General features: G+C 57.6%; 2 protein-coding genes across 6 annotated transcripts; one reads left to right on the forward strand and one right to left on the reverse strand.

Annotated features, from left to right (window-relative positions):
- Positions 1-642: 642 nt before the first annotated feature.
- NELFCD (negative elongation factor complex member C/D) lies at positions 643-12653 on the forward strand. 5 transcript variants are annotated; one of them, XR_004917947.2, is made up of 15 exons: positions 643-790; positions 4497-4612; positions 4827-4936; positions 5773-5882; positions 6878-6985; positions 7753-7905; positions 8125-8255; positions 8921-9086; positions 9389-9523; positions 9949-10088; positions 10846-10960; positions 11332-11427; positions 11509-11560; positions 11996-12125; positions 12223-12653. XR_004917947.2 is itself a non-coding variant. In XM_036094444.2 (15 exons), exons 1-15 carry the CDS (start codon positions 671-673, stop codon positions 12255-12257), a joined length of 1806 nt encoding a protein of 601 aa, XP_035950337.1. In that variant the 5' UTR covers positions 643-670; the 3' UTR covers positions 12258-12653. The 5 variants fall into 5 exon arrangements, 4 of the variants coding, with proteins under 4 accessions (XP_035950337.1, XP_077913463.1, XP_035950338.2 ...); XM_036094444.2 differs by having other exon boundaries at positions 11509-11649; XM_036094445.2 differs by having other exon boundaries at positions 671-790; positions 4500-4612; positions 11509-11649.
- A 55-nt stretch (positions 12654-12708) lies between these two features.
- Positions 12709-22902, reverse strand: CTSZ (cathepsin Z). Its single transcript, XM_036094447.2, has 6 exons — positions 22742-22902; positions 22273-22436; positions 16641-16820; positions 14558-14708; positions 14143-14305; positions 12709-13322 (listed from the first exon to the last, which is right to left on the reverse strand). Exons 1-6 carry the CDS (start codon positions 22873-22875, stop codon positions 13212-13214), a joined length of 903 nt encoding a protein of 300 aa, XP_035950340.2. The 5' UTR covers positions 22876-22902; the 3' UTR covers positions 12709-13211.
- Positions 22903-24944: the final 2042 nt, after the last annotated feature.

Genomic DNA, 24944 nt, shown 5'->3' on the forward strand with positions numbered 1-24944 from the left:
TCATCTCAGTTATCCTTAACAACTATCCCACGAGGTAGGCCCTCTCTTCCAGGGCTGCATTATGACATTTGAGAGCACTTTTGGCTTTGTGCGCCCTTCTTCCATAAAGAAATATTTAAAATTATATATTACACTGCTTCAGTTCTTTATACCAATTATACAAATATAATCCAGGCTGGATTCATCATTATACTACTTACCGATATTCTGATTTTAAAAGAAATGAAAACATTTTCGTGGGCCCTAGACACTGTGCTCCATAAGTCAGCCCTGCTCTTGTGCCCAGTTGTCAGATGAGAAAACTGATGCTCTCAGGACCGAAAGTCACGGAGTGGAGCGGGGACCCGAACCGAGGTCAAGAGTGAGCCTGGTTTTAAACTTCTATCCGGAGCTAAAACCCCTGGGACCCACCCAGGCGGTGTTCCCGGCTCCTTTCAGGTCGTTCCGTCCTCCCAGGGAGCCCAGAGCCACGAGCCTGCGGCTGCCCTCTAAGCCCCGCCCCCTCGTCCAGGCCACGCCTCCGCCGGCTCCTGCCCGGCCCTGGGCGACCCGAGCCACGACTAAGGAGCCGCTCTCTGTGCCCCGCCCCTACCCCGGCCCCAGGCGCGCGGCCGCGGGGGGCGGGGCCGCGGGACCGCGCGTGCGCTCGCCCGCCCCCCCCGCCGTGCGCATGCGCCTTGCTCACGCGCGCTCACGGGAGAGGATGGCGGGGGCCGCGCCGGGCGCCATCATGGACGAGGACTACTTCGGGAGCGCGGCCGAGTGGGGCGACGAGGCGGACGGTGGCCAGGTGAGGGGGGGCGCCGGGCGTCCCCGACGAGGACTGTTGGTCTCCGTCGCCGGCGGGCCGGCCCCGCCCCCGCCGCGCCCGGCCCCGCGGTCGCCGTACGGTTCAAGCACAGCGTGCCCCGCCCCCTCCCCGCCCCGGAGCGCGCCCCCCGCGCCCGCGGAGCGCCCGCCGCCCGCCTTCGCCCCCGGGCCGACGGGGCCGGCCCAGAGCGCCGCGGCCCTCCGCTGCAGACGAGTTGGGGCGGGGGCCGGGCCGGGGGGCGTCTCCTCCTCGGGGTCTGGGCCGCGGAGGTGCTGGCCACCTGGCCGTGACCCGAGGGGCCAGCCTCAGTGCCAGGTGCCGTTGCTTCCTTCCCCCAGAGGCGGGTGGGGCACAAAGTCGAAGGACTGGGCTCAGAGCCCCAAGTTTGAACAACTCAAATCTTTGAAAAATTCCAAGTCAGCGTCATGAGGGGAGAAGTGGAACTCTGGTCTTTCTTGCCTGTGTTCTACTGTTCGTAAACCATACTTCTCAGTGCTGTGGGCCGATTCAGTCAGCCTTCCGGTGAGGTGACACCCGAAGGGTCTTCCTTCCGTCCGGGGGGGGTACGGAGGCTGGGGACGGCTCGTGCCCACCTTCCTCGGAGCCGGGTTGGAACATCAGCCCTGGGGGCTCGCGCTCCGCCGCCGCGGCCCAAGCTCGGTCGGACCTGAAGACCCAGCCGCAGTGCGTGTTCAGAATGCAGCTTCTCAGGTCCCTGCCCTGGGACCCGCACAGCCGGCCTGGAGGAGGGCCCGGGCATTTGCCTGTTGACAGGGGCCAGCACAGGTGTGGGAAATACTGAACTCAGCGTCCTGAAGGAGGAGTGGATGGAGTGGGGCGTCGGCCACCGGACGGGGGCGGTGGCCCAGGGAGGGCCCTGGGGCTGAGGTGCACAGATGCAGAGACAGGAGCTGTGTCCCTGGAGCTGAAAGGAGTCCTGTGTGGTGAGCGCAGGCGCACGAGGTTCTGCAGGGAACACGTTCCGAAGGGCCTGTGATGGCTGCTGACAAGTGACTTGTTCAGGAGTTTGGCACGGCATGATAGCACCAGTTTGTGTGTTTGGAGGCTCAGAGTGGGGTAGATGGAGGCAGATCTAGCTGAGAGCCTGCTAGCTGGGGGCTTCCCCGCATCGTCTCCTTCCGCTCAGGAGCTTTTGAGGTGGGGGTTGATCTGCTCATTTTGTAAATGAGGAAAGTGAGGCGAGAAAAAGCAAGTGACCTGCTTAAGGTTGCAAAACTAGTGAATGAAAGAATGGGGATCCAACCCAGGTCCTTTTGTCTCCACTGCCACTTTATCAAAATGCTGGACCACCAACATGATACAAATGAGCTTCGTGGTAGCTTCGTGCTTTGAGCATCCTGTTCAGAATGTCATATTACTTGTCGCATTGAGCCTTTAAGTCACAGAGTGTTACAACTGAGGCATATCGAAGGGCCGTCTAGACCAGTGCCCTCGTTTTGGTCCAGTTTAGTGCCCTAGCTTATGCAGCTAGGAATGGCAGGAGGTTGGGGAGTCTCATGCATGGAGAACTTTAATCATGATCGAAATTCAGCCCGCTGACCCTAATAGGCTCTCAGTGATGAGAGGGGTGGACCATATGTTCACTTCATGTTCATTCTCACTGCTTGGAGGAGGAAGAGGAAGTCAAGAAAGGTGACTGAAGGGGTGACGTGAGCCGGATTTTGAAAGACAGTGATAGGTCAAATTTTGTGACACACATTCTGTTCACATGATGCCATGTTACTGGATTTGAGAGACAGGAAGATGTGTAAAGAGACTACAGTGATATTAAGTCCCGATGATAGAAGGTAAGAGCTACTGAAATGCAAAAGTTTAGTCTGGCTTCAGCTTGCCAATGGGGACTGGCAAGAGATGAGACTGGCCAGGTGAACAAGTGAAAGGTTACAGTCATGCTAGAGGTTGGATCTCTTTTCTGAGGGAGACTGGGAATTTTAAGCAAGAGAGAGAGCGATGTCATGTGTGGTTTATGAAGACCGCTGCGGCGTCCGTGTGGAAGACGACTGAAAGGAAGCAATGGGACTGAGCCATTAGGAGCATTTTGCTACTGCAAGCACAAAATAAGGAATGGTAAAGCTGGGAAGAAGGGCCAGACTGGATAGATGTGTGGGAGACAGAACTGGTGGGTCTTTGTGATGGGGTGTGGGGGTGGAGTGAGGGAGCAGAAACTGAGGATGACTCCTAGCTTTCTAGGTTTGGGGTAACAGGTAGATGATGGAATCCTTTACTAAAATGTAGGTTGTAGGAAAATCTGTTTGGAGGTCAGTTTTGGACCTCATGAGTTTGGAGAACTAGTGGGCACTGGATGGGAATGAAAATAGACTGCTGACACTCGAGTCTGGAGCTCGAGAGAGAGATCCAGGCTAAATTCTAGATTTATGAACAGGGAGGTGGCATTATCCAAGAGAAGATGTAGAAGAGAATAGGGCCTAGGGCAGAAGCCCAAGAACACAGACACACAAGGATGAGTCTCAGGGTAAAGGCCAGCCTTCCTTCACAGGCTTGCTCAAGGCTCCCCACACAAGTAAGGTCTGAGAGAAAACTCCCCAGTCTCCATAGAAGGAATCTGTTTCCAAAGCACGGCTTGCAGAATGTTAGTCCAGACCAGGGGTGGGCAGACTTTTCTGTAAAGGGCCAGATAGTAAATATTTTAGGCTCTGCAGGTCCCTGTCACAACTACTTAACTTTCCCATTGCAGGGGGAAAGCGGCCATAAACAATATGTAAAATTTAAAAAATAATTTTTAATGGGTGTGGCTAGGTTCCAATAAAACTTTATTTACAAAAACAGAAGGACTGGATTTGGCCCTGAGCCATAGTTTGCTGATTCCTGGTCCAGGTCTTACCCCGTTATGTTAGTCGCCTAGAGGCTGGTCTCTCCTAGTTTGTGAAGTCCTTTGGCGGAAAAAGCCGTATCTTGTCTTATATGTCCTAGGTTTCCTGGTGACAAGTACAGTGCTCAGTACAGAGCAAGCGTTTAAAAAGCATCTGCTTGTTAGTTGGGATGACAGCGTTCACGCCGGACGGACCTTGATGTCATCACATCATCATCCTGCTTTGTTCTTAGATTGAGTGACTTGCCCAAGGTTGTTTCCAACCAGAACAGGGACTAGTCTCCAGCCAGGCCTGCCGACGCGAGGCAAGTCTGTGACCTTCACTTTCTAACAGCATATTGACGGCTTTTGCCTTCAGGAATCGCTTCATCAGTCTTTGTTGGAGGAAAGCATTAAAGGGCACATATGAAATAGTTGTGAAAACAATAACTAGTATCTATTGAGTTCTTACTAAATGTCAGGTACTCTGCTTGGTTCTTCCAGAAATTAGATTACGGAGTCCTTACAACAGACAGATGGGAGCAGTCACTATTATTACCTTTAATAGAGGAGGAAACGGCCACCCCGAGATCTGAGGTGACCTGTGTGGCCACTGTGCCCACGTGGGCCAGGGCGGGGAGGCGCAGCACGCACCTGCTTGCTGTGTGGTTCTCGATTCAGTTTTCGTAGCTGCCCTTTACTTGTCCCGCCCACTTCATGAAACTGTCGTGAAAGTCAATTAAATCATGTATGTGGGAGGGACAGTTTTGAAAGGGACTGGGTGATAGAAATTTAAGGTGAGATTACGGGATACTTGTATTAATGAAAAAGTCACATGGCTCTTTTTACCACCAGCAGGAGGATGATTATGGAGAGGGAGAAGATGACGCAGAGGTCCAGCAAGAATGCCTACATAAATTTTCTACCCGAGATTATATAATGGAGCCCTCCATCTTCAACACTCTGAAGAGGTGTGTGAGAAAGGTCATTTGTATTGGGAGGAGGCTGGGGGTAACTTAGAGACAGTTCGTCAGAGATCCAGAGGATGAAGTGCAGAAGTGAGAATAATGTGGTTTTCGAATGGAAGGCTTCTAGTTCCGCCCCCACCTTTAAACATCTTAATATCCTAGCTATCTTGTCATTGATCCCCATGCCCGTGCTGTAGCTTTTCTTTACTTTTTCTAGGTATTTTCAGGCAGGAGGGTCTCCGGAGAACGTTATCCAGCTCTTATCTGAGAACTACACGGCCGTGGCCCAGACTGTGAACCTGCTGGCTGAGTGGCTCATTCAGACAGGTGCTTTGTGGGTGGCCCCCATCCCGGCTGGTCACTTCCCCCCTCCACCTTTTTTACAGACCTTTGGATCATCTTAATGCTGATAAATTGGAAAGGCCTTGTTTGTTTTCCTGGGTTTTAAGACTTCTGTAAGTCGGAACTGAACTTCTTACCCATCTTCGTCTGCTTGATTCTTATCTTTGATTCAATAATTGAGGTTTACAGATAGCCTGCAAATGTGATTCTCATTGAGCTGTTTGCCCTACCGTGGTGTAGACTTAGAGGATTCTACAGTATATGTTCAGTGTGTCATTTTTAAGAGACCTGTTACAGCAAGCAGTAATTGATGGATAATGTAGGACTGGGTATGATTATGGCTTTTAGCTAATGTGATCAAAGTAGAGCCTGTAAGTCCACTGAGCTGGGTGCGGATGACATCGGGGTGGGCGCTGCCCGGAAGGCCAGCGGTTCGTTGCCGCCACAGCACTTGGGAGACAGTGCGCCTCTCGTGGCTGGCGTCTGCTCTCTTCCACCGTGGTGGGAATGTCTTTCCATCCTCCTACCTGTCTCTGTTGGCAGTTTGTCCTTGCCCTTACCGAGGCTTCCAAGATGCCGCTGTCCTTTCCATGTAGGCCAACATCCTTGCGTGTTCCGCCCTGTGTTCCTTTTTGAGTCTTACCATTGAATATGGTTAACAAATAGTAATTTTTATGAGCGGTCCCAAATTCCAAGTGGTCAGAAGCAGTTCTGTGGTCTTTGATTCACATGTAGACTTTTCACCTGTCTACTTTTCCTAAAGGAGTACAACAGATTGAGGGATTGCCATTTTCCATCTGATTGTTTTCATTTTCTTACAGGTGTTGAACCAGTGCAGGTTCAGGAAACAGTGGAAAATCACCTGAAGAGTTTATTAATCAAACATTTTGACCCCCGCAAAGCAGATTCTATTTTTACTGAAGAAGGAGAGGTGAGGAGTCTGTCTTCTTTCTCTAATATGGGTTCCTGGGATCTTTTGCTTGTTCCACGCATGCAGTGGAGTGTGGTGTGTGATGTGAGTAAAGAGCTGGGTCCTAAAATCAGGGTGTGAGAGGAGTTGCGTGGAGTCAGAGCTGCCCTCTGAATGCTCCGTGCAGTGTGGTGAGCTCTAGCGAGCGGAGAGGCGCACACGTGGTGAGCTGGGGAGGAGGAAGAGCGGACTCCCAGCTCCCGTGTCCTGCTGACTCTGGAGCACAGGCTCTGAGTGGAGTGCTGTCGTCACCCGGGTGCCCCCGCAGGCAAACGCCAGGACGGGGTTGTGTGTGCAGGAGATGACGGGGGACACGTGTGTGAGACAAGATGAGCAGGGGCCGGGGGGCCATGTTGCAGGTGTGGCCCCCGAAGGCCGGAGGGAGGGAAGGAAGGTTGGGGACAAAGAGCCCTAGGCGACAGTGCCGTTTTCAGAAAGTTTCCGCAGTGTCAGCGAGGCCCAGGTCTCCTGGGAACAGGCCTGCCTGAGGAGCCCTGCCACGCTCAGTTGGTGGCTGGGAGTGTCCAGTGGGAAGCCTGGCCTTGGCACAAATGGGAGGTGGACTCAGAGTCAGCCCCTGGGTCTGTCAGTCACACGTGGTGATGGACAGAACCACCGTGCCAGGCACCCAGGGCACACAGCTGGGGTGCGTCTGCCATAGCCCCTCTCCGTGGGCTCCCTAGACTCTCGCGTGTCTCCCGGAAGTGCCTTCCGGTACGCTCTTGTGTGCGGTTGAGCCTTTCCGAAGCTGTGAGTGGGCCTTCAGGGCTCTGGTGCTGCCACTCAGCCTCCTGTGTGGCATCACCAGCTCTGGGTCTGCTTCCGCTGCTGGGACTGCAAGGGCTGGAGCTAGATGCTCTCGGGGCTCTTCCAGCTGGGAGAGCCAGTATAGAGTATCATCTTCACTTAAGCTCAAGCTAGGCCTTTTATCTTGCTGTCTGTTTGTTTGTTGGCAGACTCCAGCTTGGCTTGAACAAATGATTGCACATACCACGTGGAGAGATCTTTTTTACAAACTGGCTGAAGCCCATCCAGACTGTTTGATGCTTAACTTCACCGTTAAGGTAGGCAGAATACTAGAGTCACAGAAAAGGTGAAAGTGCTGATGAACGAGAGTTATTTTGGGTTGGTTGGGAGGTCTGTTTCTTCTGCAGGGTCGTATTTGGTTTTTCGTAAAGGTCTCCATCACTTCACTTTAGTAAGTCTGAACAGTGAGAAAGAAAAGCATAGAAGATGTATCTGTGGGGTTTTTGGTTTTTTTGTTTTGTTTTGTTTTTTAAAGATTTTGTTTTTAAGTAATGTCCACACCCAGTGTGGGGCTCGAACTTATAACCCCAAGATCAAGAGTCACATGCTCCACCGACTGAGCCAGCCAGGCGCCCTCATATCTGTGTTTTTGGATCAACATGAACTCTGTTTTAAAATTTGGCAGGAACATATTTATAGAGTCTGTTGTGTGCTGAGCGGAATCTTTAGGAATGCCTGGTTTGGGGCGCCTGGCTGGCTCAGTCGGAGCATGCGACTCTTGATCTCGGGGTCGTGAGTTCAAGGCCCACGTTGGGCTCAGAGATTACTTAAAAAAAGAAAAAAAAAAAAGAATGCCTGGTTTGTCTCCTTCATGTGACACACGAAGAAACCAAGATGGGATGGTTAGCCTGGGCCACAGGCCTAGTCAGTGCCAAGGCTGGGGTCAGAATAAAGGTCTGGGACCTGAGAGCAGTGTTTGCTCGGCCCACCTCACCACAAACACTGACGCCAAGCCAGCTTCCTATGCAGCGTGTGGTCACTGCCTGTTGACGCTTTTGTTTGGCTTCTTATTTTTGTATTGTAGCTTATTTCTGATGCAGGGTACCAAGGGGAGATAACCAGCGTATCCACAGCCTGCCAGCAGTTGGAAGTGTTCTCTAGAGTACTCCGTACCTCTCTAGCTACAATTTTGGATGGAGGAGAGGAAAACCTTGAAAAAAATCTCCCTGAGTTTGCCGTAAGTTTTCTTTTGTGTATCTCAGATTAGAAGGAGGCTGCTTTGGGTCATGCATATTCAAACATGAAATGCTTCTTCCTATAGACAGTGTCCAGGTCAGAAGGCCCGTTCCAGCATAAATAACTTGCATGCAGAAAGGTTGGGGGTCTGGCTTGTTTGTCGACATTTGTCAGCGCTGCAACCGTGAAACCCCAAACTCTCTCCCCTGCCATTTTACAGAAAATGGTGTGCCACGGGGAGCACACGTACCTGTTTGCCCAGGCCATGATGTCGGTGCTGGCCCAGGAAGAGCAGGGAGGCTCCGCCGTGCGTAGGATTGCTCAGGAGGTGCAGCGCTTCGCCCAGGAGAAGTGAGGGCTGTGTTTTTGCTAGCCCTGGTCCTAACTAGGTGCTCCCCACGAAATTCCCCCCCCACACCCTCCCTTACCCTTTCTCTACAACCAGAGGCTCTGGGTCCTCCTATTTTGACAGATATATAAACTTCCTTTTACCTAGTACATCTGGAAAAGTCAGGGTAATTTTAAATACACGTAGAGAGCTTGCTTTCTGAAGTTTGGCTTTGATGAGTATTTTGTAAAGTAACTGATTATTGTTCAATTCACTGGATCTGTGAACCTGTAATCTCATATATTAGGATTCATCAGTAGCAAATAATAGTAGTCCTGAAATAGTTATTCAGTAGTCTGTTATGTTGTAGTCCGTATCTTACAGAACAAAATGAGCCCTTGTGAGTTTATTCTCCACTAATGGAGTCTTAGTGATACATTAAAAGTGTGTGGCTCCTTTTGGAAAGTCTGCAAGCTGCATCCAGTCATTCTTCCCCAGTTAGCTTTAAATGCTGTTTTTATGGGTCGGTCAGGTTCCCAGTGAATGACAGAAATATGAAAAACAAAGGGACCCAAGCAGTCCCAAGTGTTAGGTGTGAAAAAAGGAAGGAAAGAGGCAGAGGAGGAAGGAGAGGGCAGGGCAGGGTGCCGCCTTCTTAACAATGGGATATATACTTTTTTTCATTAAGAGGTCATGATGCCAGTCAGATCACACTAGCACTGGGTACAGCTGCCTCCTACCCCAGGGCCTGTCAGGCCCTTGGGGCTATGTTGTCCAAAGGAGCCCTGAATCCAGCTGACATCACAGTCCTGTTCAAGATGTTTACAAGCATGGACCCGCCTCCCGTTGAACTCGTAAGTTGCTTTCATTTTAATAATAAGGTGGGACACCCTCCATGCCGATTAAAAGGGTTATTTTGGAAAGCCCGTGTTTCTCTTAAGTCACTGAGTACAAATCCATGTTGATCTTTTCTGCCCTTTTCCTCATCCTTCCCCATCACATCCTCAGCCTTCGCACACACTGGGACACCTGCCGGGTTGAGCACAGGAGGGTGGATGTGAGTGGGCATGCCCTCACTCCTGCCGTTAAGTGTATGTGGACTTACCTGGCATCTCTTCCGTGCATTCCTTTCCAATGATACCGTGTGTCCCCTCAGATCCGGGTGCCGGCCTTCCTGGACCTGTTCATGCAGTCGCTCTTTAAGCCAGGGGCCAGAATCAACCAGGACCACAAGCACAAGTATATCCATATCTTGGCCTACGCAGCAAGTGTGGTTGAGACCTGGAAAAAGGTACTATCAGTTGAGAATTCCTGGGCTTTTCGGGAGACAAGGAACCTCCTCTCTTTGGTATTATTTGGGAATTTTGGCTGCAAGAAGTCATGAACCCAACTCGTGTCAGAAATATCTTTTCTAGTGTTCATGCATGAAATAGTCGAAGTGCTAAATCTTTCAAGGAAATGTGCATTGCATCTGTAATCCTTCTTCAAACTGGAATTGAAAGTGCAGCTAAAGAAACCGACCAGGTTTCCCTCAGCCCCAGGCCCAGGTTCCCTGGCTTGTTTTTGTAAGCCGGGTGACTGGAGTGCGGCAGCTGAGTTGACTCCTGACCCCAGGGATGGGGAGGGTCTGCAGGGAGAGGCGGCCGGTAGCAGATCACCCCACCTGCAAGGCCACACACGCCGTCAGGATTCACAGACCCGTGTGTGTGTTCTCAGAACAAACGCGTGGGCATCAACAAGGATGAGCTGAAGTCAACGTCGAAAGCCGTGGAGACCGTTCACAATTTGTGCTGTAACGAGAACAAAGGGGCCTCCGAGCTGGTGGCAGAGCTGAGCACGCTTTATCAGTGCATCAGGTGAGCAAAATCAAACCTTGTTCTAAACTGGATCCTTCTGGAGGGAGTGGTCTGAGTTTTCATTTTATTAAAAGCTCAAAAAAATATGTAACAAAAGCTTCAGAGATACTTAATGATTTTATGTTTTCTTTTTAAAATGTAGATAGAGAACTTTGAACTGTTTTAGCAGCACAAGTAATGCTCAGCTGCTTACCTGCCAGAAGTCTGTTCATAAATTAGCCTCAGAAAAAGGAAGACCCACCAGAATTACGAAAGCTGCTTGAAAGAAAGGGGTCTATTTGCAGTACGTGTTAGGCCGACAAGGTACTGCTTAGTTGGAAAGGACGTGTGACCATAGCAATGGTATGAACACACAGTTAGAAGAGCTTACAAATAGGGCGATCCCTTGGGCAGTCGAGTCTTTCCCCTGGTAATTTGTGCTCAGGACAAGGAAAGGATTTGCTAAATAGAACTTCAACCCAGTCCGAGCTCCCTGAGTGTTCTGCATTAACGATCTTGTCCTTCCGAACCAATAGTGTGGTTTAAAGTAAGCCGATAAGGGAGGTCGGGGTCTAGTACGGCAGGGTGAGAGGATGCTGACCTCAGACTGACTCACGGACAAGCATCTCCCTGGCAGAGCACATAGGGAGTGACTTGCTGGGATAGACGGGAGTGGCGGTGGGTTTTTAAACCTTCCCAACCGTTTAGTTTTGGTGGCGGTGGTGGTTTGTTTTAAACTTCACATAAAGGAAGCACTGTGTCTTACTTACACCCGTAGGTTTCCAGTGGTAGCAATGGGTGTGCTGAAGTGGGTGGACTGGACCGTGTCTGAGCCCAGGTACTTCCAGCTGCAGACCGACCACACCCCAGTGCACCTGGCCTTGCTGGATGAGGTAGGAGGGCCGCAGGGCCAGGGATGGCACTCTGTCTGTACCTTATCCTGCTCGGGCCCGGCCTGCCGGGATGTCTGTTCACTGAATGCGGGAGCTGCTCTGTGCAGGGCTGGATACTTTCTATCCTCAACGAGGATTTTCCTTTTAAGGAACTAGTTTCATTGGCTCCATAGATTTGCAGTTTTCAGCAAGTGTTTTGGAAGGATGAGGAATGGCACGGAAGCTGACGGGCCGCGGGCTGGGTGCTGAGGCCTGCCGTCACGGGCGCCTGCCGGGAGCCGGCTGGGACCATGCTGACGGTTCTCGGCACTGAGGGTGAGCCCAGAGACCTGCTGCGGGGCTCAGCGGGGCTCCCTTTGGCGTGTTTGTAGATCAGCACCTGCCACCAGCTCCTGCACCCCCAGGTCCTGCAGCTGCTTGTTAAGCTTTTTGAGACCGAGCACTCCCAGCTGGACGTGATGGAGCAGGTGAGCGGGTGGCCCCCGGGCGTCGTGGAGGCTCGGGGCGAGGACCCGTTCTGACAGATCTGTCTGCCCCCGCTCTCGTAGCTTGAGTTGAAGAAGACCCTGTTGGACAGGATGGTTCACCTGCTGAGTCGAGGTTATGTACTTCCTGTTGTCAGTTACATCCGAAAGTGTCTGGAGAAGCTGGACACTGACATTTCACTCATTCGCTATTTTGTAACTGAGGTCAGCAATACACGTTTGTTTCCTGTTTCCTACTGTTAACACTGGCAGTGCCTTTTGGCTTAAATGTAGTTCATTTTGTACCTAACTCCGAGAACTGTGCTGATAATCGGGGTGATGGCAATGATTAGATACCAGTTTACCAAGCCCCTCCCACCTGCAGGAGCCATATTCCCTTTTACCTACATAACCACTTGGGTGTCTCAGTTTTGGAGACTGTTGTCACCGGGAAGTGGAAAGGGTGGGGAGGGGGGTGGTTTTCTCCAAACTGATCGCCATTTCATCAGGTGTTGGTGGGGACGCTGCTCAGAGGCTGTGCGGGGAGTGACCCGGTGTTCTCTCCTCCTAGGTACTGGATGTCATTGCTCCTCCGTACACCTCTGACTTTGTGCAGCTTTTCCTCCCCATCTTGGAAAACGACAGCATCGCCGGCACCATTAAAACAGAAGGTGAACATGACCCCGTGACGGAGTTTATAGGTAGGGTTGACGTGTGTGTCCCTTTGCTGCAACTTTAAAGGTGATTGTTCACCTCCTGTTTCTAACCCAGTGCCTGTTTTCCTTCTGTTTGTGAAAGCTCACTGCAAGTCCAACTTCATCCTGGTGAACTAATGTAGAGCATCCTCCAGAGCTGACCCAGAATGTTCCGGGAACCCAGCAGGGGGAAAGCCCTTCCAGAAGCTCTTGCTGAAGAGGCCCAGTCAGCATCCTGGGACTGGGCTCTGGTGCGGGGAGGTGGGAGACTGTTTGTATGGCCGCCAGTGCAGATGGCCCCTTTGCTCAGAGTCCGGGCTGCCCTTGCACCCTGCTGACCACATTCCTTTCCCCCAGCACAGGAGCTGGGTCCCTCCCGTGGTGGCGGGGAGCTCAGAACCCGAGACATGTAGATGAACCACCTTCCAAGGTGACTTTTCTTACAAGAACCTGGTTAGTTGATCTTTTATTGTCATTGTTTTAATTTTCCAAGAATAAATTAAAAAGCCTTTCTGCTGGATTGGCAGGTGGAGACCCTGGTGTTATCATCATTCTCGTGTGTAAATAAGGCACGCTCAGGCCCTACTCCTGCGGGGAGTCACGTATTTTATTCATCACCTGGGCAATCTCCAATGGCTCTCTTCTCCCTCCACCCCCACCACTGCTTCCAGGGTGACATAAGAACTGGTGATAAGTCTGCCCTTTACCACAGTATAGACCACAGCTGACAAATAGAAAACACCAAATCATGGATCGAAGAGACTGGAGGTCACATCATTACGGCCTTGCGGATCACACCTTGGCCAGGCAGACTGCCTGCCGCCGTCATGGTGGTAGGGGCGCTGCCGGCACGGGGGTCCCAGCCTTCCCATTTCACTCTTCCCCCTGGAGTGCGCTTGCGGCCAGCGCCAAAGCAGTCTGCAGGTCAACAGGTGCCCCTTCTAGGCGCTCAGTGCCATGACCAGCCGTCAGATCGTGTCGAATGCCAGCCCCTAGTCCCTTCAGACCGTGGTGGAACCAACCCAGTGCCCGTAGCCATCGGACCCCCTGATTGTGGTTCACGGTAACAATGCTCTTCTGGAGACATGCACCTTAAACGATGGGGTCCCCAAACGTACAGTACTCCTCCACGGCGAGGTTGTAACTGGCACCCTTCCCATCTTTATAGGTGCTGGTCACTATCCTCATCCAGCCGTGCTCACCCTGTGGGGAGAGGGGTCACACGTTAGTTCCCCACGCCCGTCTCCCGTGGCTCCTGCTCTCCACGTGCACGCTGACCCTCCGCCCCCCTCACCACAGCCTCGGGCTTGGGTGCTCCTGCCCTTGCGCCGGACCCCGACTCCCAAGTACCGTCTGTGAAATATTTTTCCTTGGCTAATATTTAACAAGCGGGGTGCCTGGCCCTGTAAGCCAAAAGCAAATGAATGTAACTAGAATGTTGACTCTTGGGGCCAGATGACTTAACTGCCTATTAATATCCCCGGTTTCTAGTCCTTTCATCAAAAGTATTGACATTTCATCACTTCAACATTAATCACTCTCCCCCACTTCAGAGTAATGAATTTCTGTGTCTTCGGCTGTTAATGGTTAATACTGGGTCTTAGAAATGAAAATTCTGGCAGTTAATGTATCTCCCCTGGATTTCTGACCCAACTCAAAAGTATTTCTGAAAACACTCCCACTGTGACTTGGGAGAGCCAGGGCTGTGACCGCAGGAAGGACGAGACGGTTGTGAACAACAATCGAGCTGAACCAACGTTGCACAACAGTGCTTCGCGACCAGGGCGGGGGCTCCAGGAGACCCTGGGCAGGGACTGGAGACAGTCGGTGGCCCCCGGGGGGACGGGTAGGGGCCAGGGATGCGCCACACACGCCACGACCCGCAGGACAGCGGCAGCCCGCCCTCCCCGCCGGAGGGCCCGACCCCGGACGTCGCTGGCGCGGGACGCCCCTCGGCGCGGGGCCGCGGCTCTCGGCTGGGGAGCCGCCAGAAGCGGGGGCCGGGGGTGTGCGGACGTCTTACCCACGGCTCCCCCCACGAATTCCGGACGATCCAGTACTCCGTGCCACCGCGGACGCCCCAGCCGGCCACCGAGACGACGTGGTTTATGTAGGCCTGGCCATGGTACTCGGCGTAGACGCCGCCCGTGTAGTTCACCATCTTCTCCGTCGCCATGATTCCGCAGCTGAGCGCAAGGCGTCCCCGCGTGAGCGCCTCGTGCGGGCACCTGCCCCGCTGCCCGCGGCCCCGAGCGGCCGCCTCCCAGCACGCACGGGGCCTTCCGCCTCCGCGGACGCTGTCCTCCCGCCGTGCGCGTGCGTGCGTGCGTGCGCGTGCGTGTGTGCGTGCGTGCGTGCGCGCGCCTCGGCCTCACCGCCGTCCCAGGACAGGGGCCTCGGGGACCCGGCGGGCAGCGGCCCCCGCCTCGCGTCCTCACCTGATGGGGCCGTTGGCGTAGATTTCCGCCATCATCTTCTCCCTGCCGGAGAGGGAGCCGTAGTCGCCCACCTTCCAGAGGGTGTAGTTCTGGATGGCGTGGCACTCCTTGAATTCCGTGCACGTCCCGCACTCGTTGAACTTGTCGCACTCTGGGGGACACGGGCAAAGTCCGCGTGAGGCCGCTCGCCGCGGAGCGCATCCCCCCCGCTGTCCGCCTCGCCAGTTCAGCTGCTAACGGAAGTCGTCCTGCCGTCGGGGGCTGTGGAATTAGGCTCTGCGTCCCGCTGCAGGGGACTTAGCAAGAGCCGTCCCCCCGCGTGGGCAGGAAGGACAGCCCCGGTCATGAGCGCGCAGTAGGCACTCAGGGGTTAGCCTCCTTTCTTTTCCTCGAAAGGCCAAGAACAGGGTCTTTCCACAAGCCTCCATAGCTGAAAAGTGTAATTAAATTATTAGCTTTCAAGAAGGTAACTGTAGGGGCGCCTGGGTGGCTCAGTCGTTGGGCGTCTGCCTTCGGCTCAGGTCATGATCCCAGGGTCCTGGGATCGAGCCCCGCATCGGGCTCCCTGCTCGGCGGAGAGCCTGCTTCTCCCTCTCCCACTCCCCCTGCTTGTGTTCCCCCTCTCTCGCTTTCTCTCTCTCAAATAAATAAATAAAATATTAAAAAAAAAAAGATAACTGTATTGCTGGCTAGTGAACAGGCCAATACATTTGGGAAAAAAATAAGCATTTTCTTATTTTTTTGGTTTAGGGAGGTATCAAGAATTAGGCTAAAAAAAAAAAATAGGGAGGCTCTTAGTTCTGTAAGACCACACTGTCCCTCCCCTTCCCAGGCCCTTGACATCCACCATCCTGCCTTTTTACTGCTTTCGTGTTACCTACGTGTTATAATTTCCCATCTGTCTGGATTCCTCCCCCAGGACATCAGGCTCCTTGAGGACCTAGTTGTTGGTTTCATTTGTCCCTGGGACACCAAATGCCCCATGCCCAATACAACTGGAAAGGGATGGATCTGTGGCCACCTTTGCTAATACAGAGGCAAGACTATGTACTGCCAACAGTCGGCTTGCTCAGTTGTACCTGGCCCTGTCACACGGGTGGGTTACAGGGGCCCAGCCTAGGCCGGACGAGACCAGTTCAGGGCAAGGCACGGCCCTGGGGACCACCTGATCCCCAATTCTGCAGAGCCTTCTCCCCTTCATCTGGCCTCTCCTTGGTTCTCTGACCCCTGTTGTGTTTACCACTTCAACAAGACTCACCCAACCAGTCTGGGAGAATTCTTTCTGGCTGGGCAATATGGCTCCAGACGCAAGGTGGGGGCACCCCATGGGTGTGGGATGGCGCCCAGAGTCTGCTCGGGCACTGAGAGGGCACAGGGGGCTGCTAGAGCTCACCCTTTTATAGAGGGAGAGAGTGGGGGCAGAAAAGCGCCCCGAGCTCCCCATTCCTCCAACCCTGCTGTCTTGGATGGCCCACTGGGTTCACCCTGGCTCTCTGCTCTGGCCAAGAGGGAACTAAAACAGGGATAGGTGACTTAAAACTGCCAATTATGGGTTTGGGGTTTGGACTTTCTTTCCTTTGGTTTCCTAGGGGAGCAGCCCAGAAGGACTGTGCCAACTCCCAAGACTCCAGGCCAGCTGGCTCTGCTGGTCCATGTAGGACCCTCGGCTCCAAGTCCACCTGCACATGCACAGCCCCGGCCAGGGCAGCAGGCCGACGCTGTGTTCCAGCTGGGCCCGCGTGCTTCGGTCTACCTAGCTGCTGGCCTGCCCTCCTCATCCACTCCTGGAAAATGTACTCTGGCCTTGACAAGGGCTCATTTTGGGAAACCCCCAAAATGCCAACATGTCACAACCCAAACACCACGGCCGGCCCTGGCCACAGGGGGCCCCAGGCTGGAGACACCCTCCCAAAGTCTTTTTGGCTGGACTTCTCAACAAGGACTGCAGGCTCCAGCTGCCTGCTCCCCGAGCACCACCGGTTTCGTGGTGGCGGGTGGCTCCCACCTCTACCCGGCCCTCCCCCCCCATGCCCCGGCCACACTTTCCCTGGGAGGAGGGCGGTGGGGGCGGGCAGGGGCCTACCCTGGTCCTTAGCCTGGTAGTTGTTGCAGGTCTCGTCCGGGATGCCGTGCTCGTGGGCGTACCGCCACACCGGCAGGTCGTTGCCCCCCTTGCAGGAGCCCGCGTTGGCGCAGTCGAGGACGTGCTGCACGGACAGCAGGGTGGAGGGCCACGCCCCCTTCCTCTTGATGTTGATCCTGTCTGCAAGGCCAGCACGCGCACCTGGTCAGCACCCGCACCTGGTCAGCACCCACCACCTGGTCAGCACCCGCACCTGGTCAGCACCCACACCTGGTCAGCACCCGCCACCTGGTCAGCACCCACCACCTGGCCAGCACCCGCACCTGGTCAGCACCCGCACCTGGCCAGCACCCACCACCTGGCCAGCACCCGCACCTGGTCAGCACCCGCACCTGGTCAGCACCCGCACCTGGCCAGCACCCACCACCTGGCCAGCACCCGCACCTGGTCAGCACCCGCACCTGGCCAGCACCCACCACCTGGTCAGCACCCGCACCTGGTCAGCACCCACACCTGGTCAGCACCCGCCACCTGGTCAGCACCCACCACCTGGTCAGCACCCGCACCTGGTCAGCACCCGCACCTGGCCAGCACCCGCACCTGGCCAGCACCCGCACCTGGTCAGCACCCGCACCTGGTCAGCACCCGCACCTGGTCAGCACCCGCACCTGGCCAGCACCCACCACCTGGTCAGCACCCACCACCTGGCCAGCACCCACCACCTGGTCAGCACCCGCACCTGGTCAGCACCCGCACCTGGTCAGCACCCACCACCTGGCCAGCACCCACCACCTGGTCAGCACCCGCACCTGGTCAGCACCCGCACCTGGTCAGCACCCACCACCTGGCCAGCACCCACCACCTGGCCAGCACCCACCACCTGGTCAGCACCCGCACCAGGCCAGCACCCGCACCTGGTCAGCACCCGCACCTGGTCAGCACCCGCACCTGGTCAGCACCCACCACCTGGTCAGCACCCGCACCTGGCCAGCACCCACCACCTGGTCAGCACCCGCACCTGGTCAGCACCCACCAGGTCAGCACCCACCACCTGGCCAGCACCCACCACCTGGCCAGCACCCGCACCTGGTCAGCACCCGCACCTGGTCAGCACCCACCACCTGGCCAGCACCCACCACCTGGTCAGCACCCACCACCTGGCCAGCACCCACCACCTGGTCAGCACCCGCACCAGGCCAGCACCCGCACCTGGTCAGCACCCGCACCTGGTCAGCACCCGCACCTGGTCAGCACCCACCACCTGGTCAGCACCCGCACCTGGCCAGCACCCGCACCTGGTCAGCACCCGCACCTGGTCAGCACCCACCAGGTCAGCACCCGCACCAGGCCAGCACCCACCTGGCCAGCACCCGCACCTGGCCAGCACCCGCACCTGGTCAGCACCCACCACCTGGCCAGCACCCGCACCTGGTCAGCACCCGCACCTGGTCAGCACCCACCAGGTCAGCACCCGCACCAGGCCAGCACCCACCTGGCCAGCACCCGCACCTGGCCAGCACCCGCACCTGGTCAGCACCCACCACCTGGTCAGCACCCGCACCTGGTCAGCACCCACCAGGTCAGCACCCGCACCAGGCCAGCACCCACCTGGCCAGCACCCGCACCTGGTCAGCACCCGCACCTGGTCAGCACCCACCTGGCCAGCACCCACCTGGCCAGCACCCACCAGGCCAGCACCCACCTGGCCAGCACGCACCCACCAGCTCACCCGCCCATCGGGGGCTCCGACCCAGCCTCGGGAGTCTCAGCTCTCCAGGGGTCTCCCGGGCCCTTCCAGGCACAGATATGAACCCCCCCACACCAGCCCCCCCTTCCCCCCCCGGCTCACCCACATCCCTGGTGTCACCACCCAGGCCATGGTGCTCCTGCAGCCCCGCTCCGGCTCCTCTGACCAGCCCTCCCCTCACGCCCAGCCCTGGCCTTCTGGAACTCACCAACAATCACCAGCAAGGCCCCTGCCGCCTGCTGCCCCTTCCTCCACGTCCCCTGGCCACTCCTTGGCCCAGAGAGCCCTTCCTTTGCTGGCGGCAGGTCGTGGGCCTCCACCCGCCCCTGCAGCTCTCAGCCCCTCCCCAGCTGTGCTGACCCTGTGTCACCTGGTAACTAGTCCAGGGAGTTCCCAGGGTCTGTGTCCGCGGCGTCTGGCCCCAGCTGCAGCTCCTGTGTCTCAACATGACTGACGCACAGTAGGTGCTCAGTACGCGTCAGCTGCACGACTGAGCGCACGAGTTTTCTTTCGCTAACTAGCCTGGCCCTGGCTGCTGAACCCCCGCCCCCGGGAGGTCACTTCCCGGCCACTTCCCCGAGGGAGGTTCTCCACCCTCACCCCACACCGGGCAAGGCCTGCAGGCGGGGAGCCGGCCCCTTTGCCGCACTGCCATTTCCAAAACGCTTTGCCTCCATTGGTCCGGGTCTCCCCCTTTCTGGGAGATGCTTGCTGATGTGCTGACCGGAGGCCCCTGCCACCTGGCTCTCTCACGGGGGCCACAGTGACCCCTCTCACCCCGCCCCGCCCCTCACTCCCAAACTTCACTGGAAAACTCAAATGCAGGGCCCTCACCTCTCCGCCACCCAGCGTCCAGGCTTTCTGCGTCCCCAACCCACCTCCTATGACAGCAGGTGGCATGACCCTGCCCCCTACCCAAGGCCCACGTGGACCCCGGTCTCTCCCACATTAGCACCTGCACACACGCGCAGACCTGCCTCTCTTGAAACATCAGCAAAGAGCCCCCGCGGCCGCGCACGCACCCCCACCGACGCGGCAGCTGTCCGCTGCGTGGTGAGGCTCCTGACAGCCATCCAGGTCTCCGTTCCCAGCCCCATGCTCCTGCGGCCCAGGCCCACCTCGCTGGCGTCCCCTCCCGTCCAGTGAAGCTGCCGATGCTGACCCCTGCTTCGCCAACCTGGGCTCCTCTGTGCCCCCCGCTCCCCAGCAGAGGGGCGCATCTGCACTCGGGTGCCCCATGCCTCCAGGGAGCCCACTCCCCACCGCCCAGTGCTGGCCTCCCTGTCCACACCTGAATCACGTATCCAATCCCTACCTGACCCAGCCACCGAGAATCTAATATGCTTCTTACATGGCCCAAACACAAGGGAAGACCCCTCCCCACCTGTCCTGGCCTGCCGTGCTCATCCACTGTGCACCACGCTGTTCTCCACGCCGGGCATCCGGCACCCAACAAAACAGCCTCGACGCACAGGGTCCCAACACAGGATGGGGGCCAGCTTACAGGGGCTCTTGTAGGTCAAGTAAGGATTTTTGTGTTTTATCTGCCCAAAATCTGAGGGTTTTGAAGCACAATCCCACCTGGGGCAATCAGCAGGCGCGCTCTAGCAGAGATGGGACGGTGGCGGGGCAAGGGAGCAAGCCCAGAGGCCAGGCAGTGCGAGCCAGGGGTTCAGACTGGGGGTGCAGGGATGGGGGCTGCAAAAAGCAGAGGGGTTCAGAACATACTTTGAAGGTAAAACGGACAAGATCTGGCCTAGGATTGCATGGGGGGCAACCCGAGGCTTCTGTGTGAGTAACGGGAAGGCTGAGGTCCTGACTCGGTGAGCCCAGTGAGGGTGGAAAGGCTGAGGTTTGAGGTGTCAGATGTCCGAGCAGAGGGAGAGCGGCAGCTGGTGTCAAGGTGGAGTGCCCGTGGAGGCGAAGTCCAGGGGACCCCGACGCTGGGAAGCTACGCGGGGAGGATGAGGAGCCAGCAGAGCACAGGGAGGGACGGCCTGGAGGCAGGAGGAGCCCGCGGTGTGGGGTGAAAGGCAGGGAAAGTGTCCCACGGACAGATGATGGAGCACAAGCACAGAGGCCGAGGCCTGGCGGGGGACCCCTGCACCTGCCCGCGTGGCAAGATGGTGCCCGCAGAGTGGGAGGTGACGCAAGGCTGAAGTGGGCTGGAGGAGGGACGAAGGGGCTGCAGACACCTCTCCCGGGAGCCCAGAAGCGGGGCAGTGGCTGGAGGGGGGCACGGGCTCGAAGCGCCCTGCTCACTTGTTCACGGTGACGGCCAGGGCCCAGCACAGGGCGCGGGGTCAGGGGCTCGGACGCTGGCCGCCCAGGGACAGGAGGAAAGGCGGACCAGGAGTAGCTGTGTTAGGTGGCAGCTGGGCCCGTGGCCGTGGAAGTCCCCTCTTGGGGGCTTCTGTTTCCTCAGTGAAAGAGGAAGCAGAGCCCTGCTGCTGGGGGAGAAAGTTGGAGGTTCGAGGAGAGGAGAGAAGCAGTTGTCTGCCCAGGAGAGAGTCCGTTCCAGAAACGTGGCAGGGCTGACCACCCGAAAAGGGAACTATGTCAAGGGCCCGCCCCGCTGACCTTCTCGGCCCTTCCCTCCATCCCCCACCCTTAGGGATGCCACAAAGGCCCTCTTTCAGTTCCCCACTGTGAGCGCCATGCCTGCCCAGCCTGAGCCCGGACCCTCTGCCTCCAGGCCCGCCCACACCCCGTCAGCTGGCCTGGCCCGAGGTCTCCCGGTGGCTCCGGTGCTTAAGCCTCTGGCTCCACATGCTCCAGGGGCCCTGTCCACCTCCATCTCAGGCAGGGGGCCTCCCCAGCCTCCCCTAAGGGCTCTCACGCCTTAAAATGGGGCCTCAGCCTACCTGCCCCCTTCCTCCTCCTTCCTGAAGGGTCAGAAGTATGCTCCACCTCCGGCTGACGACTCCTGGAGTCCAGGCCCCACCCTCCACTCCTCAACCTACAGACAGCCCAGCAGAGGTCCTGGCCCAAAGGCCAGCCTCCTGGGTTGTCCTCCCGGCTGCCACTCACACCACGGCCGAGTCTCCTGACCTCCTGGCCAGGGACCTCAGCTCCCCCGTCCGCAAAATGGGAACAGTCACAGGACAGCTCAGAGGCTTCCACGGAGCCACCCTGTTCTTAACCCATTTAACATGAGGCCACAGAGACACCAGGCCTGCCCAGTGAGCTAGCCACCAGGGAGGAGGCCACGGTCCCCTGCCCTCCTGGGGCCAGATTCCCAGGCGGAGAGTCCCTTCTGCAATGGACATCTGGTGCGACTGCAGGCTCCCGGACCCCCGGGCGGCCACTGGAGATGGCAGAGCCCCTCCCACACGCTAGCAGGCTGGCGTGGGGCTGAACGGAGGCCCAAGGCTGGGTGACACCTCTCCTCCGTCCTCTCCCAAGGCCTCCCCTCACTGTGGCCAGATGGCTCAGGGCCAGACGAGAAAACCTGCCAGCCTTGCTCAATATTCCAAGCCCAGGATGGGCCTGCAGCTCAAATATTAACTGCTGCTGAAAAGCAGTTTCACTTCCTTGTGCCCATCACTGGCAGGGGGTTGAGTGAGTCTGCATTTCTGATTTGATCCCAAATGCCTGGGGTCACAGGCTTTGGGGGACAGAAAAGGCACCCTCGAGCCACATTATCCCTGGGCTTCAGGCCCCAGGCAGGCCCACCCCGGGCGATGGGAACACAGTCCAGCTTGTACCAATCACTCTGGCCCTCCCTGGCCGGTGAGGCGCGGCAGAGGGCACAGGGCAGCGCCCCGAGGCCTGAGCGGCTCTGACACCCGCCAGCCCACGCCGAGTCCCGGCGCTGAGTCTCCTGGCCCAGAATCACGGCCGCTGTGGCCTGGTGCCGCGGTGGCCCACAGTCACCCCGCCTACCCGCCATGGCACTGGTGCTGCCGTGGGCCCAGCAGGAGCCACAGTACTGGGGGATGTGCTGGTTCCTGGTGGCGCTGGCGTAGTTGACCCCGTTCACGTTGCGCCAGTCCCAGGTCCTGGGCAGGTCCGCCGGGGACAGGTACTCGTGAGGCCTGGGGTAGGTCCTGGGAAGAGATCAGCACCACACAGTCAGGCCCACTCCTTTCCCCCAACAGAGAAGGTGAGCCCAGCTCCGTGGGAGACCCCACCCACCCAGCATGTGAAGGAGGCAGGGCACCCCCAAATGCAGGAGCCACACGGCTCCCGCAGCAACGCCCCAAAGACCCCCCAGGCCAGGCTGGGCCAAGCAAATGGAAAGAGAAAGAGTGCCCCCCAAAACACAGGGGCTGGATTTGACCCGCAAAGGTCAAGGGAGGCAGGGCGCCAGGTTCCTGGAGCCCCGGGAGGGGCCAGCCCGCCCGCGGCCCACCTGCGCCCCAGCCCCGACAGCTGGTCCCCCCGCAGGGGCAGGCGGCAGCCCTGGCCCGGGCGGAAGAAGGGTCCGGCCCGCGCGCCGGCCAGCGGGACCAGCAGCAGCAGCAGCAGCGGCCCGGACGGCGCCATGGCTCCCCGCCCGCCCGCCCGCCGGCCTCGCGCTGCGCCCGCCCCGCCCCGCCCCGCCCGGGGCCTTAAGGCGGCCGCGCCCGGTGACCCACCCCCGGGGCGGGGCGCGCCGCTGGCCCTGACCCCGACCCCGCCCGCCGTGCACCTGCCGGCGCCCCGCCGCCCCCGCGCGCCCGGCCTCTCGGGGCCCCATTTCCCCAAGGCCCGGGCCCTTCCTGGGGAGGTGCTCGCCCTCCGCAGAGCTGGGAGGAGGGATCCGTCTAGAAAATGCCCCTCAAGGAGAGTTTCCCGTGGCTCATAAATCGTTATTTCTACGCTCCAACTTCCAAAGATGCTTGAAGAGCTTTCCTGCTAACCAAGGACGTCATGGGCAAAAGGGGAACCAAAAGCGGAAGTGGGTCCCCCAGGCCCTGGTGTTATGACTTTACAGTGCCTTGTGCTCGGCGGCCACCCGAGCAGGCCACACCGTGGCCTCCTTCCCGCTGGCAGACGAGGTCCAGGCGTCGGGGTCCAGGGGCCTCCCGGCCGCGGGGTCCTCAGCCGAGCCCGCGCGGCTCCGCTCTGGAGCGAATGCGCGTTCACCGCCTTCCCTGGGCCGCGCCAAGCGGGCAATCCCGAATGGAAACGCCCCGGGCTCCCTGCGAGTCCCGTGAGCACCGGGACCCTGGCAAGCCTGTCTGGCGGGGCGTGGCAGGGCCGAGCGGGCCACAGAGGCAGAGACCCGGCCCCGCTCTAGCAGTCCACACGTTTAGTCCCTGCTCCTGAGGGGCCATTGCTGAGGCCCCCGGGGGCAGGCCTGGGCTTTCGCCTCGGATGTGTCTTTTATCTTCCTGGAAGGTTGGCTCCTGGTAACCCCTAGTCCCAGTCAGTTCATTGTTGGGAGGTGGGATGGGGGTGGGATGGGGCCGCCACCTGATCCTGCAAGAAAGCACTCAAGTTTGAGCTGGGGGGTTGGGGGGTGGGGGGTGGGCACTAAAACCAGGCCCGCAGAGGTGGGTTTGCCCCAACAGGTGCCCTGGGCCTGGCCTCAGAGCCCTTTGCTCCTCTCTGGGTGTGAGATCCGTGGGACAGACCTCCCCTTCCTCCTCCTGTCAACTAAGGTGAGTCAGGTCATCCACATGGGGAAGAAAGCCGGTGGCTGGCCCTCTCATGTCCCCGGGGTGGACTGGAAGGTGGACTTCTGGTCCCCGCTGAAGCCCATCATTGCTTGAGAACAGCCAGAGTGGTGACAACACTGTGGGTGACAAATACCGTTGGGGGCCCTCCTGTAGCTCTGGACTGTCAGGGTCCAGACAGTGCAAAGGCCCATCACGTGTTTCACGAGGCAAAGGGAAGGCCCCAGGGTGGGGACGGCTCACTCAGCACTTCCCCTCCCGTGGCTGGGCCGTGAGGTCCGGGGCCACATCCCTAAGACTGGGGGAAGTTGTGCTGACTTACAAGTTTTCCCACTGCAGGGCCGAGGGCAGGTCACCCCCAGATGGCCACTTCCGCACGAAGAGTATTCTGAGCTGAAGGCAGTTGACACCCTGCGGGCTCAGGAGAGACTTTTGCCCCTCCCCTAACTCCATAGAAGAGTCTAAATTGGGAGTCTTTCCCAGAGTGAGGGTTATTAGCGGAGATAAATTGTATCTGAGCGACACATCTGTGTGGCAGGACAGACATCTAGTTACCAGACACCTGCTCTTCTTAGTGCCCTGTCAACTGCGTTCCTTTTGTCTCAAGTTCCAGACCCCTGCCCCCTTCCCCTGCATTCCCAGGGTCACATCTGCCTTTGAATGGGGCAGGAATTCCTGCTCCAGGACACCACTCCTACAGCCATTGGAAGAACCGGCGGCTCTGAAGATGCCCTGGGTGCCCGCTCCGCAGGACCCCTGTGCTCAGAGGGCCCCGGGCTCAGCACGGACACTTGGCCCGACCCAGGCCCACATCCTGTTTGCTTCAGGCCCTGCAAATTCTTTGCTGGGCTTGACTGATTCCCTAGGCCTCTATGGGCTGGGGTCAGACAGAGGGGTGGTCTTTAAAGGTTCCCAGACCCAGTTCTAGCATGAGACATGGGTCCCCTTCTCTCC

The sequence above is a fragment of the Halichoerus grypus genome, chromosome 10 (genome assembly GCF_964656455.1).
Source record: "Halichoerus grypus chromosome 10, mHalGry1.hap1.1, whole genome shotgun sequence".
Lineage (NCBI taxonomy): Eukaryota > Metazoa > Chordata > Mammalia > Carnivora > Phocidae > Halichoerus > Halichoerus grypus.

Excerpts from the sequence above, each read along its gene's own strand:
- CTSZ (XM_036094447.2), bottom strand. The coding sequence starts at position 22,875 with ATGGCGCCGTCCGGGCCGCTGCTGCTGCTGCTGCTGGTCCCGCTGGCC. Across the intron at positions 22,437-22,741 it reads CTGTCGGGGCTGGGGCGCAG|GACCTACCCCAGGCCTCACG; the intron begins GTGGGCCGCGGG and ends ATCTCTTCCCAG. Across the intron at positions 14,709-16,640 it reads CTACCAGGCTAAGGACCAGG|AGTGCGACAAGTTCAACGAG; the intron begins GTAGGCCCCTGC and ends CGTGTCCCCCAG.
- NELFCD (XM_036094444.2), top strand. The coding sequence starts at position 671 with ATGCGCCTTGCTCACGCGCGCTCACGGGAGAGGATGGCGGGGGCCGCG. Across the intron at positions 4,613-4,826 it reads ATCTTCAACACTCTGAAGAG|GTATTTTCAGGCAGGAGGGT; the intron begins GTGTGTGAGAAA and ends TACTTTTTCTAG. Across the intron at positions 12,126-12,222 it reads CCCCGTGACGGAGTTTATAG|CTCACTGCAAGTCCAACTTC; the intron begins GTAGGGTTGACG and ends TGTTTGTGAAAG.